The sequence below is a fragment of the Notamacropus eugenii genome, chromosome 5, assembly GCF_028372415.1.
Source record: "Notamacropus eugenii isolate mMacEug1 chromosome 5, mMacEug1.pri_v2, whole genome shotgun sequence".
Classification (NCBI taxonomy): domain Eukaryota; kingdom Metazoa; phylum Chordata; class Mammalia; order Diprotodontia; family Macropodidae; genus Notamacropus; species Notamacropus eugenii.
In genome coordinates this window covers 192,881,444-192,897,098 of record NC_092876.1, presented here as the reverse complement: position 1 = coordinate 192,897,098, position 15,655 = coordinate 192,881,444, and the positions used below count along the sequence as shown (strand labels likewise).

The 15,655-nt window shown below is 41.8% G+C and overlaps 1 protein-coding gene across 7 annotated transcripts in view; it reads left to right on the top strand.

The window, feature by feature from the left end:
• The window catches only part of ATP8A2 (ATPase phospholipid transporting 8A2), a 761,757-nt gene extending 746,430 nt beyond the window's left edge, over window positions 1-15,327 (top strand). For all 7 annotated transcript variants that reach the window (XM_072611751.1, XM_072611756.1, XM_072611754.1 and 4 more), the window contains 2 exons: window positions 645-736; window positions 8,916-15,327. In XM_072611751.1, coding sequence (XP_072467852.1) covers window positions 645-736; window positions 8,916-9,013 — 190 coding nt within the window. In that variant the 3' untranslated portion in view covers window positions 9,014-15,327. The remainder of the gene's footprint in view (window positions 1-644; window positions 737-8,915) is intronic.
• The last annotated feature ends 328 nt before the right edge of the window (window positions 15,328-15,655 follow it).

Below are 15,655 nucleotides of genomic sequence, written 5' to 3'. Positions count from 1 at the left end.
GGTTTTTAAGGAAGTAGGTTGGTAACAGGAGTCATCTTGGAGCGTGGCTTTTGTGTTGGTCCAAAGTCAGGACACCCCTAAAGGGGTTGTTTTCAAAAATGATGATGATGATGATTCGTATCTTTGTGAAACTCCCTTTGATTTCAGGTGTTATGGATCTGAACACAAGAAGTGAGTTCTTTAGAAAGAAATTTTTCTTGATTCAGCATGGGAACAGTTGAGCCTTCCAAAAGACAAGCAATGAGGAGGCTTGAACTGGTGCCCTTTATGACTGTGGTGTTTAGGTGGGAATGGCGGCTTTAAAAACAGGGAGCAAAGAAATGCATCCTCCCTCCTCTCCAAGGTGTCCTGCGAATGGTGATGAGACAGTCATTTGTAGAACCTATCAATGAAGTGAAAGGTGAAGCCCAGTTGTGTGTCAGGCCAACAAGCATAAGACAAAAGTTTTTTTTTAAAGAAAAGCGCCAAATGTACTGACTTTGTGGCCCCATCGTGTCTATTGTAAATAGGGAGACAACTGGCATTTTTCTTGATGTGGGCCCCCCCCCCATTTGTTTTATTTTACAACCTGAAGTTATTCAGCAAGTACCTCTGAGATGTACTTAAAGGAGCTGGAGACTGACCCTTGTTTCATTTCCTTGCAGCTTGAATGAGCGAGATCACTTGTTAAAGAGACTGGGCAGAAAGACTCCTCCGAGTCTCTTCCGTTCTAATTCTATCCAGCAAGGTGTATCACGTAAGTAACTGGCTGAAAGCCAAGCAGGTAAAGAGAGAGGGAGGCTTAATGAAGAGTGTGGGTAGTGCTAATAGGTAGAGAGGACTGAGCTGCCAACCCAGAGACATAAATTTGGAAGTGGAATTAGTGTAGATGGCCCCAGGCAAGAGTAGCTTGAATGTAGGTAATTCCCTGGGACCCAATCAAATTCCTGAATGACAAAATCCTTATATGTAAAATCCTGATGTTTTCAAGATCCCCTTCTCAGGGTCCCCAAAGGATTTTTTTTTAAAAGCTAAAATACTTTGTTTTGAATTCTTCTTTTTCTTAAAGAAAATGTATAAACTCTGGTTTATATAAATAGAACAACACTCTTGTGATGGTCCATAAGTTTACTAAATTGTTTAATCTGGGCCCTATTCCTTTCCCCAGTAAGCACTCTCCCCCACTTCCTGTTGCAGTTTCACACCTTTTTGCTTCGGAATCTCCTGGCAAAGATGCCTAACCTTGGTAGGAGCACACACAACTGACCATGTCATTGATCCTTTGCAGAGGAGCCCTCTGCCAGCAGAGCCCCTTGGCCTCTACTAAAGATCTAGAGGCAGACCTGCCAGGACTGGGGGAGATGGAGAATTCTGATATAAGAGAATGCTCCGAGAACTGAAGGTTTATCAGAGTCTGAAGTGTGGAGTATCTCCAACTTTTAAAGAGAGGCCTGGAAACCCACAGAAATGTACCCAAAGAAACAGTCTTGGGGCTTTGGGAAATCTTGGCAAATGCGATAAAACTTGTATCGACCATTTGCAGTTAACAGGGCTTTCAGAACTGTTCTATCCATGCTCTCTAGCACAGCACTTCCTATTCACTCCGCTTAATGTCAGATGATCTTTGCTGTTTGAATGCCTGATTTTTTCTCTCCCTCCCTGTGCTACTCCTGTCTTTCCCCCCAGTTTCCCTGTTCCTCCCTTCCACTTCCCTTGTTCTCCTTCTCCCTCCTCTGTCTCCCTCCTTGTCCTTCTCTTCCCTCTCTGCCTCCCTCTCTCCCCTCCTCCACTGCTGCCTTCCCTCAGTCTTTTGACTTCTCCCCCTCCCTAGGGAGGCTGAGGAGGAAATAGCTGGCAGAACAAGAAGGTGAAAATGAATCGGTAAAATCGTTGTAAAAATACATCATTGTGTACATAGCACAGACATTGAAAGGATTTGTGTTAACAATCTGAGCTGACTTATGTGCACTAAGATTCCAAAATACTTTGCAAACCAAAAGAAGACAATTTTTTTCAAACCTTCCCCTCCCCCTCCATAAATGAATAAAAGCTCAAATATACAGGGTCGTACATAACTTAGTTATTCCCATGAAACGCAGATCCTAAGTCAGTGCTCTTAGGAAAGAGACTTCATTTCCTAAACATTAATGACTGCAACACATTTTCTGACTCTGGGGAATGTGAGGGAATATACCACAGGCAATCCAGAAAGCAGGGGGAACACAAAGTCCCTCTTAATTTTCATTATAATTGTAATAGCAATAACTATAGCTAGCACTGATATAGTATTTTAAAATTTTAAAAGTCCTTTACATGCTATGGCATTTGATTCTCACAAAAACCCTAAGAGATAGATGCGATTATTTCCCCCATTTTACAGATGAGGAAACTGAGGCTGTGACTTGCCCAAAGTCCCATAGCTCAAAATTAGCTGAGGCAGGATTTGAGCTCCATGCCCTGGACCACCTAGCTGCCTCTGCAGAATCTTATTTAAAAAAAAGAAAAAAAGAAAGAAACAAGGAAAAGAAATTGCCATAACCACTTCAACCTTCAGCAGCCACCACCCTGATCTGTCAGGAGCCATCCACACAGAAGCAAGTCCTTCCACCAGCAAAAAGATTAGGACTTGCTGAAGGCTCGGATGAGGGTTAGCACCTTTTAGCAATATTTTTTAACTTTAAAAAAATCTTATTTTACTGGAATAATTCGGAACTCAATGGAAAGCTGGTTATTTTTTTTTTCATTTTAGATACAGAAATGGTTATCTAGTGGTTAGTTTTTACTGGAAAAAGAGGCATTATGCAGCTTCTCTTGCTCATTGATGCCATAAATAGTGTAATAGAATAAAAATTCACTGTCTGGGAGTCAAGAAACCCTGAGTTCTAATCCTGCCTCTCTTCCTTCTCTGTGTAATTTGGGGAAGTTGTTTGAAAACATCCAAGTCTTTGTTTCCATATCTACAAAAAGAGGGGGTTGGATTAGTGGATCAGTAAGGTACCTTTCAGCTCTAACATTCTGTGATTAATCCCCTCCGCCTCTCTGAGCCTCAGTTTGCCCTGTAGCATTGGGACCAACCAGCAGTGTGGATTCCTAAAACAAGAGTCACAGAAAAGCTGTTTATGCAACTTGACCATTATGACTATCTCCTCTCTTCAGTAACAGGAAGCTGTGGTCTTTATTAAGATTTCACCAAAACCCAGTTGAATTTAAAAGGTCCACTAGAGAATGGCATTTAAACTAAGTTGATGAAAAAAACAATGGCATGATTGATTTCTGGGCCTCATTGCATGTCCAGTCTAGATGGAGGTGAAAATAGCTGGGAAATTCCCTGTCTTTCCTTTCAGTATCCTTCCGTTTCTTGTAGTGGCTGGATATTTAGAAAGCATCTGCATCAAGAAAGAGAAAGAAAGCTCCCAAGTTGACTCTGCTGAGTGAACTCTTCAGGTCCATATCATTACTTTCAGACTGTAGTGGATTCCTACAAGATTTATGAAAGTGGAAAATTAAAAAGAGAGATTTCCAGTGAGTTGAAGCATTTGGACACAAACTGCAATTAAAAGTTCATTAGCCAGAGCTCTTAGTGCAAGCATCATGAATCTCTGTCATGCTGATGATCAGGGGACTGGGCAGGAAATCCTAGGCTGTTAGGTTGCTTTGTCTACCTGTTCTCCCACAGGTGGTTAGATTCCTACCTGGGGCTTATGTAGAAAATCATGCCCTGTATTCTCAACAGTTTCCTGTGAAGACATTGCCTCCCTTTCTGCCTAAAGAGATGAGTGGCCAGCCTCATCCAAGCAGACTTGGCTCACAGCCCTCTGCAAACACCGACGGGCATTTTACATTATGAGAAGCTGGTGGTGAAAGAGTTTGGCTGCCTGTTCATCGCTTTTCCAGGGTGGTGACCTCTCTAGCTTTTGTCTGCCCAGTAGCATTGACATGTTTGGTAGGAAGAAAAAGCTCTTGCTTATGGCCACACACCTGATCCTTGTACTTCCTCCCATGACTGCATGACTGAGCAGTCCCTTTAGAATGCTTGTGGGAAGCCCAATGCTGGGCCCTCACAGGAAGGGCCCCACAGATTCTCGGGCAGAGGAAACCCACTGCACACTCAAGTCTTTCAGGGCTATGTCTGGAAGTGCTGCACACAGGATAGGAATTTGATAGTACTTCTTTCCTGGGCTTGGGCCCAGGATTCTGGGTGCACCTCCCAGAGGAGGAAGACAGTTGATCCTTTCATTTAAACTAGACAGCTTGATGTGCTAACACAAAATCATAGGACCATAGGTTTAGAGCCTGTTTAGTAAATCAAGTAGGATTCTATAGATGAGGCCCAGAAAGGCGAAATTACTTATTCAGGGTCAACAACTAATAAATAAGATTGCCAGTTATAGGACCTTGGACTGGAAAGGGACCTTTGAGGTCATATAGGTCAACCCCTCATTTCACAGATGAAGAAACTGAGATACAGAATTTACCAAGGTTACACTGGTAGTAATTAGTACCAGCCTTCCAAATCCAACATTCTTTTCTCTGTCCCCCATATTGCTTCTACACAAAAAGGATTGATTCTATCAATTTTATGCCCATTCAAGTTTTTCCTGAAGAAAACACTCTTTTCTTTAAAAAAAAAAAAAAAGGCGTCTGTGTTTCCTTCATTGGCTGGTTGTTTGCATAGCCACCTTTCTTTGGCCATAGACCATGAGGACTACTGACTGGGAGGACTGAGGCTTAGGAAATCTTCTAATGGTTAGCTGTGAGGTCAAGTCATTCATTTCTCTCCTCTTGCACTGACAAATATATAGGATTTACTCATTCACACACATATACCCCTTTAAAATTTTACAAAGGAAATGTGCAATTCATTTTCCCAGCATAGTTCCTTCCTTTTCTCTCTCCTACTTCCTACTACCCCCTACCTCTATAAACAACACCCATACACACACATGCACACAGACACACACACATGCACACACCAGTAGATGAATTTCTACAACGAAAGGCATTCAACTAATTTCCCAATATATCATTACTAGATAGTGATGGAAACATGTACCTTTTAAGATAACTACCCTCACTGCCCAGTATTTCCCCAGTTTAAATAATCAACAGAACAAGACCTTGAATTTATTCTGACTAAACAAGGGCTTGAGGTTGGGAAGGGTGCCAGCTGAGCACTGAAGGTATTACAGAAATCCTGCAGCATACAGAACTTCTAGAAGTGTATGTACAGTCTAGTTGGAGAGATGAGATAGGAGACCACCTGAGAATAAAGATGAGAGCTCACATTGACATAAGGCTTTCTAGCTGATGAAGCACTTCCTTCACAAGGACAACAAAACTGGAAGAGGCATTCTGTCCCTGACATACTAAAAGTTGTATTAAATACTGAGGGGGACAAAAAGAATTTGGTCAGTGGGAGACGTTATGAGTCCAAGATCTCTTTTCTGAAGGAAAGCTCATAGCATGCCCAGCAGGGTGGACAGCTTTCTTCCAAAAGAGCCCCCTGCTATGGAACTCATGCTGTGGAGATTCCCATACATCTTTTCTGGGCCGTGGCTTCCAGATTTATAAAATGAGTGGGCTAGGCCAAATGGTCTCTATAGCCCCTTCCAGAGGTAAACATCCTATGACTCTGCATCACAAGAACTATTCTTCTTATCAGTCCCCATTTTTCCAGATATGTACCTTAGAGAAAAGGTACACAGCAAGGAAGTATTAACAGAAGCCACACAGCAAATGTTAGCCTTCATCATGTCCCAAAATTGCTGACTCTTGCACACCTTGGCAAACCATCAGATGTTTACTAGAAACTTTCTGTTTTTAAAAAAAATGCCAAAGGAGTCCAACCCAAAAGGATTGCTTTCTGCTTACCTACTTTGGGAGGCGGTATTATTCATTAGGTTTAGCTTTGAAAACTCCCGAGAAAAGACTTCGTACTTGGACTGAAGTAAGGACTCTTCACAATGAGTACCTTGTTCTGAGCGGGGAATCTGAGGTGTGGTTTGAAAGGTTAGGCTGGAGGGGAAAAGGAGGTTTGGAACAGCCCAGTTCTAGATGGAAGAGGGAAGTTTTCATTGTCCAGGTTGGTGATTGAAAACAGTGGTGATGTCCATCCTGTTAGGCAACTCCAAGAGAATATAAAAGCCCCTAGGAAAACTGAAGAAGAGTGAAGACCATGTCAGGGCTGTGATATCCAACAGCTTACCCATAAGTCTTAAAGCAATCAGAATCAAAGCTAAGGGTTATGCAACAACCTTTCGTGGGAGCCAATTAAAAGAGATTTTACATAAACTTGTTCAGTGGGAGCACAGGAGAAACAGACCAGCACATGATCATCCTACACATGGGACTCATCTTGACCCAGGAGGTCATTGGCATTTCCAGACACAGATCAAGGGAAGAACCCCAGGCTCACATATCCAATTACTGAGGGGGGGGATCCCACCTTATTAAAAGAGTTTCCAAAACCTCTCCCTTGTTTCATTCTGTCACTGTTTTTTCTCTTCAGTCACTCAATCAGCAAGCATGTATTAAGTACCTACTATGTGCCAGGCATTGTGCTAAAGGAAGGGCTAGGGATACAAAGAAAGGGAAAAGACAACCCTAGCCCTCATGGAACTCACAGTCTAATGAGGGAGGTGACATGTAAACAAGTAGGTACACACATGTTTTCAGGATAAATTGGAGCTGATCAGCAGAAGGAAGGCAATAGAATTAAGAGGGTTCAGGAACTCGAAGGAAGCCAGGAAATGGAGATGAAAAGAGAGAACATTCAGGCCTGGAGGATGGCCAGAGAAAACGTTCGGGAGTTCAGATAGGGAACTTGGTGAGTGAGGAATAAAAGCAGGAAGGCTGTTGTGTACATGAGTGGGCAGTGGGGAGAGCTAGGCTTTGAACACCGACAGAGGATTGTTATGTTGGATCCTGGGGGGAGTTACTTGAATTTACTGAGTCTGAGGTGGGAAGAGTTATAATGCACCTTTGATTCTCTCCCTCCTTTCTTCCCCCAAGATTCTACAGATACGAACTCTTCCTCTTAAACTCCTTTCCCTTTTCTCTCCCAGCTTATTCATGCCCTTCTGTTTCATGTCCCTTTGATTCTCTCCTTTATATCTTCCTAATTCTCCTCCAGCGTTGCTCAATTCCACCTCGATGTCCACAAACAAACCCAGTGAACACATCTCTTGGGGACAGATGGGCATGACTGCTCCAAACTTGCTAATTCTTGGTTCATTCTTTGTGCTTTTCTGCTTGAGGACCATAAGAGAGTCTATTCCTTATCCTTTCTAGGAGGGCCAAGTATTTGACACCCAGAGCTTTGGGACACAAGAGGCTTGATGATGACTCAGAATGGTCTTTCACTATCCCATGTTAAAGAAGGAAAATTCTCCTCTTGTTTTTGTTTTTTCCCTCTTCTCAAGGCTTCTTTTCACAGTGATCCACCTACTCACACACATGTGATTTGGCATTCCTCTAAAGACCAAATCAGTTCATCCACACAATCACACTTGCTTTATTTAGAATCCAGTAGACATTGCCTGATCCCAACTTTGGATGACTGATATTTCTTTTCTCCTTTTAAAGGATGATTGCTGATTAATTGTCCTATTGTCAGTGATGAGTCACGTAATCAAAGACTAGCTTAAACGAATGAACCTGGATGAGAATATCCACCTCTTTGTTATCATTATTATTAATTATGCTTTCATTTAGTTACAGTGTTTATTGTTTGAGTGTGATAGCTCTCTTACCCCTTGACTTACAAAGTCCAGCCAACAATGTAAAAGTCCTTTCCTTGACATCTTAATATGGGAGAAGCCTGCTGTTAGGGAGAAGGAAGAGGAATCCAGAGTTTTCCTCAAACCTGGATTGTGAATGCCATCCTTCCTTTGAACCACAATGCAAGAAATGAGCCTGCTGTGGCCTGAACTGCTGATCAATAAATTCCTCTTAAGAAGTTCAACATGTTACCTTTTTTATTCAAACTGGAAGAAATCCACTTTAAATATCTGATTGCCAGTCTGAATCAATCTGATTTTTTAAAAAAACCTAGGAATGCTTCAGGGCATCATGGAATACCTTTGCCAGCTTTCAGTATTAATATTTTTTTCTTTCCTTCAGCATGTTTACAACTTTGTAAATTACTCTGTAAGCCTTCAGTTACAGGCAGAGTCTGGCATTTCCGCTACAGAAATCTCTTGATTGGTGTTGGGAAAATCTAGATATGGACCAATGCATTCCCTGTTAACACATCTTATAAGGTCTGAGGTTGGCAGCAGGAGTCTCCTAACCAGGAAACCTGTCTATCCCAGAGTTAGATCTCCTTTCAGCAATGAGCAGATGGGTCGAAAGAAAGGGAAACAGATTAGGCATATGGAACAAGAGTCTGCTCTGATCTTAGCATGGACACAGTCACCAGGGCAAGGGTTCTAAAGCTTGTTTGTGTCTGAAATCCCTTTGACAGTCTGGTAAAGTCCACAGACCCTTTCTCAGAATCATGTTTTTAAAAGCATAAAAATCAAATACATAAGATTACAAAGGAAACTAAAGGTTAGTGTACATATAGATGAAATTTGTTTCCTTATCCAAGTTTACAGACTCCTTCAAATCCATCCATGGACCTCTTGGGGCAGGAGTGAGGGTGGGGCAGGGGGTATTATTCTGTGGATTTCAAGTTAGGAACCCTTGCTGGAGATGGGGTGCAGGGGAGAATGATCCCACTCAAAAGCCAAAGCAGCAGTGTCCCTTTCTTCCTCTTCTGTGACACATGACACCTTGGGATAACCAGTCCAGGCTAGCCAAATTGGATTGAGATTTCTCTGACCAGTATTTCAGCTACAGGGGTAACCATCTCTGTGGTACAAAGACAGTCTTATCATCCCCAGTGTTCTGAATTGTGTTCATGAACTAACTTGCTCTGTGCTCCCTTTTTTCAGATGGATATGCTTTTTCCCAAGAAGAACACGGAGTGGTCTCTCAGTCAGAAGTGGTCCGCTCCTATGACACAACCAAACAGAGAGCTGGAGTACAGTAGGACACTCCCTTCCTCAGTGGATATCAGGAAATTGATGAGAATCAGATGATTGCATCCAGCATCCCAGACTAAGGCTGGCAGCAACAGCAGCTGAAACACCAGAAAGAAAACTCATTTCTGTGGCCTTAGCCAACAAGTTTATTAATTTTGTCTCCCCTTTGCAAACCCTGAGTACACACGGTGGGGGAAATCGTTGTTCAGTTTGTCTGCAATCCTCTGCCTAACTTTTGTTTATGTCGTTATGAAGCATTCGACTGTGCTCTGTGAGGTGTGAAATTAAAAACATTATGTTTCACCAATATTTAAACATCAGTACAAGTTGTTCTGGGAGAAAGGTAAAAGAATTTTATGTTCCGTGAGAAACCTATCTTACTGTAATTGGAATAGAGGTATGGAAACTTCCTGTTTTGTTAACTTGCAGATTAAGTGCGCCAGCAGCATGTAAACCTTACGCCAGACTGGTTGTTCCCCTTGCTTTGATTTAAATTTTGTTTGTATGAAGTTGACATAAACTTCTTGATTGCAACAAAATTACAAATATGTAATGGGATGACAAATCTGAGAATATTTATCTTAACCTTCTTAGCCTTCTACCTTCCTAGCTGTGCTAACACATAGGTGTTCTAATGAAGTATTCTTCAGCCATCCTGTGGGCTCTTTCTAGGTCCCTTCTAGCTATTTTTTCTTCCCCATATGCACAGACAGTATTTCTTCCCTTCAGACCCTCTGCATGGCAGGCCAGGTGTGCTGGTGGCATGGTAACCCAATGCTGCAGCTGTCCCAACCGTATGGTTTCCCCAGCTTCTGGCCTCTAGGCCTGCAAACTCAACGGAATCCTGATCTGGATATGAGAAATACCTTTCCTGGCCCCTCTCTCCTTGACCTCTACTGTCATAGAATAGACATAACCATCCTGCATATACTCTACACATCAGTTCTGTTGTCACGAGGCAATCTCTTGGTGGCTGGTGCACAGGACCTGCCTTTGGATCTGCAGCACATAAGGAAGTGGTAGAAGAAGTTCCCTTACTACCTGTCCCCTGATTGCTACACCCAGCAGGTTGGTGCCTTTGGAGTCCCTGCTGCTGCTGGAATCCACACCCATGCTGTCAGGAGTTCAGAGCCCCTGCTGGATATTCACCTGCTATACTTCAGATGAGTCCTAGTGTTTCTCTCTGAAAAGGACAAAGGGCTAGCAATCCCAGCCTGTCCTTCTGTGCTTCTTCACAGAATAGGAGAAGTATACAAAAGGAAGAAAGTAGAAAAGAGGAAGGACTGAAAAAGGAAGGATTGTAAGGGTTGGAATGGTGGATTGGGGGTGGGGGAAATGTAGGGGAGCAAGTCATGAAGAGTTCTTGCTAATCTCTAGAAAAACAAACTATAAAAATCCAGCCTGGGAACTGGGCTCTTCTTTCATTAATCCTGCAGTGAGTATGTCAAGAAGGAAGCCTTTTGGTAAAAGATTTCTATGTATAGCACTGAACATTGTTGTACAGTACTGTCCTTTGAAAGAATGAACCCCAGGATGTTTATACCATCAGTCCACTAAGTGGGGAGGGGTACCAAGAGAGGGGACAAAGAATTAAAAGATGAAGTGTTAATTGAAAAATGCTGACCAACATCCCAAACATTGTCTGGAAAGGAAACCTACTCCTGCATTCTGGTAGGGTATCCATTTATTTCTGACCATTTAAAACACTTGTACCTTCCTCAGGATTAACTGAGCATCCTGAATCCTAAGAAAAAGAATGGGCCCAAGTACTACATTTTCTGGAATGCACAATGATGTGCAATGCCACATTTCCAAATTCTACTAACCTCTGGATGCCTTGGGGTATGAGCAAGAGCAGTCAACTACCTTAGTTAGCTACCAGCCTCTAGGCACATCCCCTTTCATTTGAGTCGCCAACCTAGATTCTTGACTGGTGTGAAGTAAATACTGTTGGGCAGCCTATTAATGATTGACATTTCCCAGTCTCTCTGTGGACCAGGGCACTCTTAAAAATGCACACAACGAAAGAGCAGTACTGTTGGCTTTCGGGACATTTAGTTTCTGGTCATTCATGGCTTACCAGGCATGAATACTTTGCATTCACAAAAAAAGATCTGCTATACTAAGTTCAGTGGAAATGAGATTTGGGAAAGGAACACAAGGCAACAGGAAGGATGAGATAATAGGTATGGGTCATCTTTCTCCCAGTATCACTATAAGGGGCAGAAAAATCTCTTTCCCCACACATCAAGAGAGCAGTGTGCTCTTTCATTCCATAGCATAATTCAAGACAGCTCTTCGAAGCTGACCGCTTGGGAAAATCAGTACCAATGGTGACCATGAGGGAATGACATGTAGCAAAGATCCAAATGCCGTTGTACTTGTGTTAGGGAAAGAGAGTGCTTAAGGTATGGGCGAGAAAAGAAAGCTTTGCTCTAACCTTTGGCAATAATTCTAGAATCTTAAGTACTCTTTCATGAATCCTGTTTGGAAAGGGTGGAATAAGAAATAATTCTATTTCTAGACCTTCTTCAGTCTTAGCAAGTCAGATCCATTAATCATTTTTTCCCACTCCACTACAGACCACCTTTCCTGAGATTTTAAGTACATTTTCCATTTTAAAAGAAGGACCAAGCTCTAGAAAGATTAAGAAAATCTATACAGCAGGAAAACATGGAGGGAGATGATGCCTTTCTTTTTTTCTTTAATCCAAAGAGCCTTCCTATAGCCAAATGAATGATCCAGTTTCCTAGGAGGAGCAGCTGTCATCTGATGTAATTTATTTAGCTAGTGCAGACTTAGAGGCTGTATCATTTTGCCCTATCTCTAAATTGAGGTCAGAATGCCATGCACAAAACCTCCCTGGAGTGAAGCAATAGATTGTACTAAGACACATGTGCTGGATGTTGGCTCAGTAGAAATCCCACATGGGAGCTGTCACTGGACCATACAGTATGTGACATTGCGACTGGAAGGTCAAACTTTATTAGTACTGTAGGATCCTAATCTAGATCAGGTTTAATCCTGCAAAAACCCACCCTAGGTCAAGACCTAGCATTCTTCTTGTTCTCTGGAACCACTACAAGCCTTAATCTATTGTGGTATATACCACTGACTCTGTATAGTTGCTGGGCGTAGATGATGACTTAGCACGTTCCTGGCCATTTGGGCAAAAAAGAAAGGACAGGTCACTCTGTGTAAACTGAATTCTGGGTTCATTTGCAGAGACGCTTATGCCAGCAAAGACAGCCTTTGAAAGTATGCCATGAAAAGGTGATTGACTGGGCAGAGTGGTGGAGCAGAATAAACTGAAGCTTTCTGCTTGGCAATCTGGATTAACACTTCAGTTCTGATCAAAAAGGACTTTCTTTTTTCTTGGCTAATATGCTGGAACTAAATTCTGGGGAGCCATTGATGCATCTATACCATTCTCTTCAGTTTAAAATATTTAGGGTTTCACTTCCCAGTTTCCTCCTCCACCCTGCCATCCCTCCCAGGAAAGAAAACACACAAACTTTTTGGTTTGAAATCAATGTACCGTGCCATATCTGCACATTGTGGATAGAAGATACTGTTTCTTTAACACCTTTAGAGTAATATTTTAAAAAGTGAACCAAGGTTTTAGCAGAGCACTGCTGAGACGTCTGTTGACTTTTTTTTTCCTTGACAAGGCTTCAGGTCTTGCTGTAGGGAACTGGCAGTGGAAATCGGTAATAACTTGTCAAGGAGAAATAGTGAGGAAAAAATCAGAGTGTTAGTTGCTAATGTCGAGAAATGTGTTGGATGTATCTATTATGGACACCAAGCTTGACTATTTTTCAGGAAGCTAAAAATCTCCATTTATTATAACAATGACCCCTTAATTTGCTTTTGGAACCATAATGAAGAAAGGATTCTCATCTGATTTCCTGGTTTCTAAAGTTTTCAGATCCCAGCCCCTAAGTTTGCCTGGAATCCTTCCCACAGCCTTGCTCCAAAGGATCTATTCCTTGTTTAGAAAACAACTGCACACATTTCAGCTGAGGTTTGAATTACAGCCCAGGGTCTTAGTCCTCAAGTAATTCAAGGAGTAATTTAACCTCAGCATTTGTAAGGAATCCTTCATCTCCTGAGATCCTTAGAAAAATACAAACAGGGAGTTGGTAACTGGGTGAAGTCTGACATGCTAACATATCAAAGAAATGAGTTAACCAGGTCAGACCAAAGGACAGTGTCTCCCATCATAATCATTAAGAGGCAGAGAATGCTTGGTGCAAATGAATAAATGAGAGGTGTGGGTAGGAGGGATTAAAAAAGAATGAATATTTGGGCATTATCCAATGGATTTTTATCATTTGGACTACAGGGGCCTAAAGTGAGGTAGCCTTGGGGAAGATGATTTAATGCCATCCCAAATAACTGGTTATTTTTCTGTCTTAAACGGATAGGAAGAAGATATGGAAATAGGAGTCCGAGGACAATCTCAAGGGTTTTCCACATTGCCGAATGTTTTAAGTTTTATGAAAGGAGAGAGAGCAAGGATCTATAGGACTTCTCCAGGTTCAAGACCAAAACTTTAGTGACCCCATCCCTCTACTCATTTCCCTACTTCTCCACTAAAAACTCTATGCTTACAAAATAAGCATGGCCATTCAACAATGGTTTACCTTCCTTCAGAAATTTGGACAGACTCAAACCATTGTGTTCTCTGGCTCTGTTTCTTGTATAATGGGTGAGACTGATTTGTTCTCATTACATGTTTTCCTCTGGGGCCAGAATGGGCCAACATCATAACACTTTTCTCTAATCTTATATTAATTCACTCCAAATCAGCAACTTAAAGTATCGGATGCTTAATTTGCATTTGATTTGGGAATCTAAGAGGCAGTCTTAAAGACAAGAAGGGCTACTGAAAAAAAAAAGTAGGGATAGCTGGCTAGAATGTTAAGTCCTTAAAGGAAGACTGGAGAAAAGGAGGCCTAATTTGTAAGTAATTATGATTACGAACAATACCTATGGAAGTAATGTGTCCACTTTATGCACTAACAGAAAGGAAGCAGGCTAAATACAAGTCAGGGAGGATGATCTGATACCCAAGGCATTAAGGTAGCTTATTCTCAAATGTAGATTCTTTGCCCTGGATACCTGTGAGATGTCTACCCTAGTATTTCTATCATAGCTTCAGACCAAGAAGATCACATAGGCTCACAACATTAACCAGAAGGCATTTCTACTGGGTCAGTGAAGGAAGGGATGCCAACTTAGTAAAAAGATTGACAACTAAATACTTCATGTGTTCACACTATGTAGTGTTGGGTCACTATGACTGAGGGAAAAGAGAAAAGAAATTTGAACTTGGAGTTAAATCTCCAACTAATCATTCCAAAAAAAAAACATGAGAGTCAAGCCAAGATCAATTTGATTAGTCATCCTTTGCGAGGGAAAAAGAAACTGGAAATAAACCTCAGGAATAGAATGAACCCATTTAGAAGGTGAGATGGTCAAGTTGGAAGGATATGGAATATCGTGCTGTGGTTCCTTAGTCACTGGGCAGAAATTTTAAAAAAAAAAACTTCTACTGGTTCACAAAAGCAATCCAAGCTAAGTCACGTCTGCTGGGAATAAGCACATTTTCTCTTATCAGGAAGTTAGTGCACATACTAAATCTCATTCTCTCCCTTTCATACTTTGTCAGCTATGAATGTGCCCAGAGTTCATACTGGATGGCCTCTTTCTAAATATGAAAGCCAAGCAAATAAAAGCAAATGTAGAGACACAAAGATGGTCTTCGTACTCAGTGCTGGTAGACGCAGATGGGAATGGTCTAGGTCCTGGATATTTCACTAGAGTGTGGCCCATTGTTCTTGGAGGTCAAATATTCTTCTGTCTGAATGACAAAATCATCATTGTGTCTTTTTCATCAGCAAGTAAAGTCACGTGCTCCCTTGTCTGTCATATCTGTGCTTGGATTGCTTAAATATTGTTTTAGATGGGGAGGTTTTAATCTGGATATGCAGAGTGAAGCAGTGCTGTAGGGGAATGTTTAATTGGCTCCCAGCAGAGCGACGGGAGCTTCAGTGGTGTGTGGGGGGTTTTTTCTTTCCCTCCGCCTAGAAGTGTTGCCATTTTCACTTCCTATTAATGTCCTCTGGTAGTTAAATTAGAGGAGCACATTACAGTGGAGTTGGGTTCCCTCCTGGAGTGAATACAAATGAAGGTCATTTACTTGCGTTTTTTTTTTTAGAGGGTTCGGAGAATTTAGTGATTTGTAGCTTTGATCAATCCTGTTGACTGGTGTATGTCTGCACAAACCTGTTTCAAATAAACCTTTTGTTAAAGTAAATGATTGGACTCTGTTTTCTTTTAGAATTCTCTTCTCCACTAATAAGCAGTCGCAGTCATCAAGGACCCCAGACTGAAACACAGAATGGTTTTGTCAGCAGGTGCAGCCTATCCTGGGTTTCATGAACCTGGTGGCTTAGGAAAATTGTTATATAAATGGCAGGAGTTCAGGGGAGTCTGAACTGCAGATGAGGTTGGCTTCAGGGCACCGAGGATAGATTTTAAAACAAAAAAAAGAGAGATGTGGAGAAGGGACATTGAGCTTGGGTTTGCCAACAATAAAAAAAGAACTTAAAGAACGAGGCTAATTTTCCGAGGTCATGCAGCTA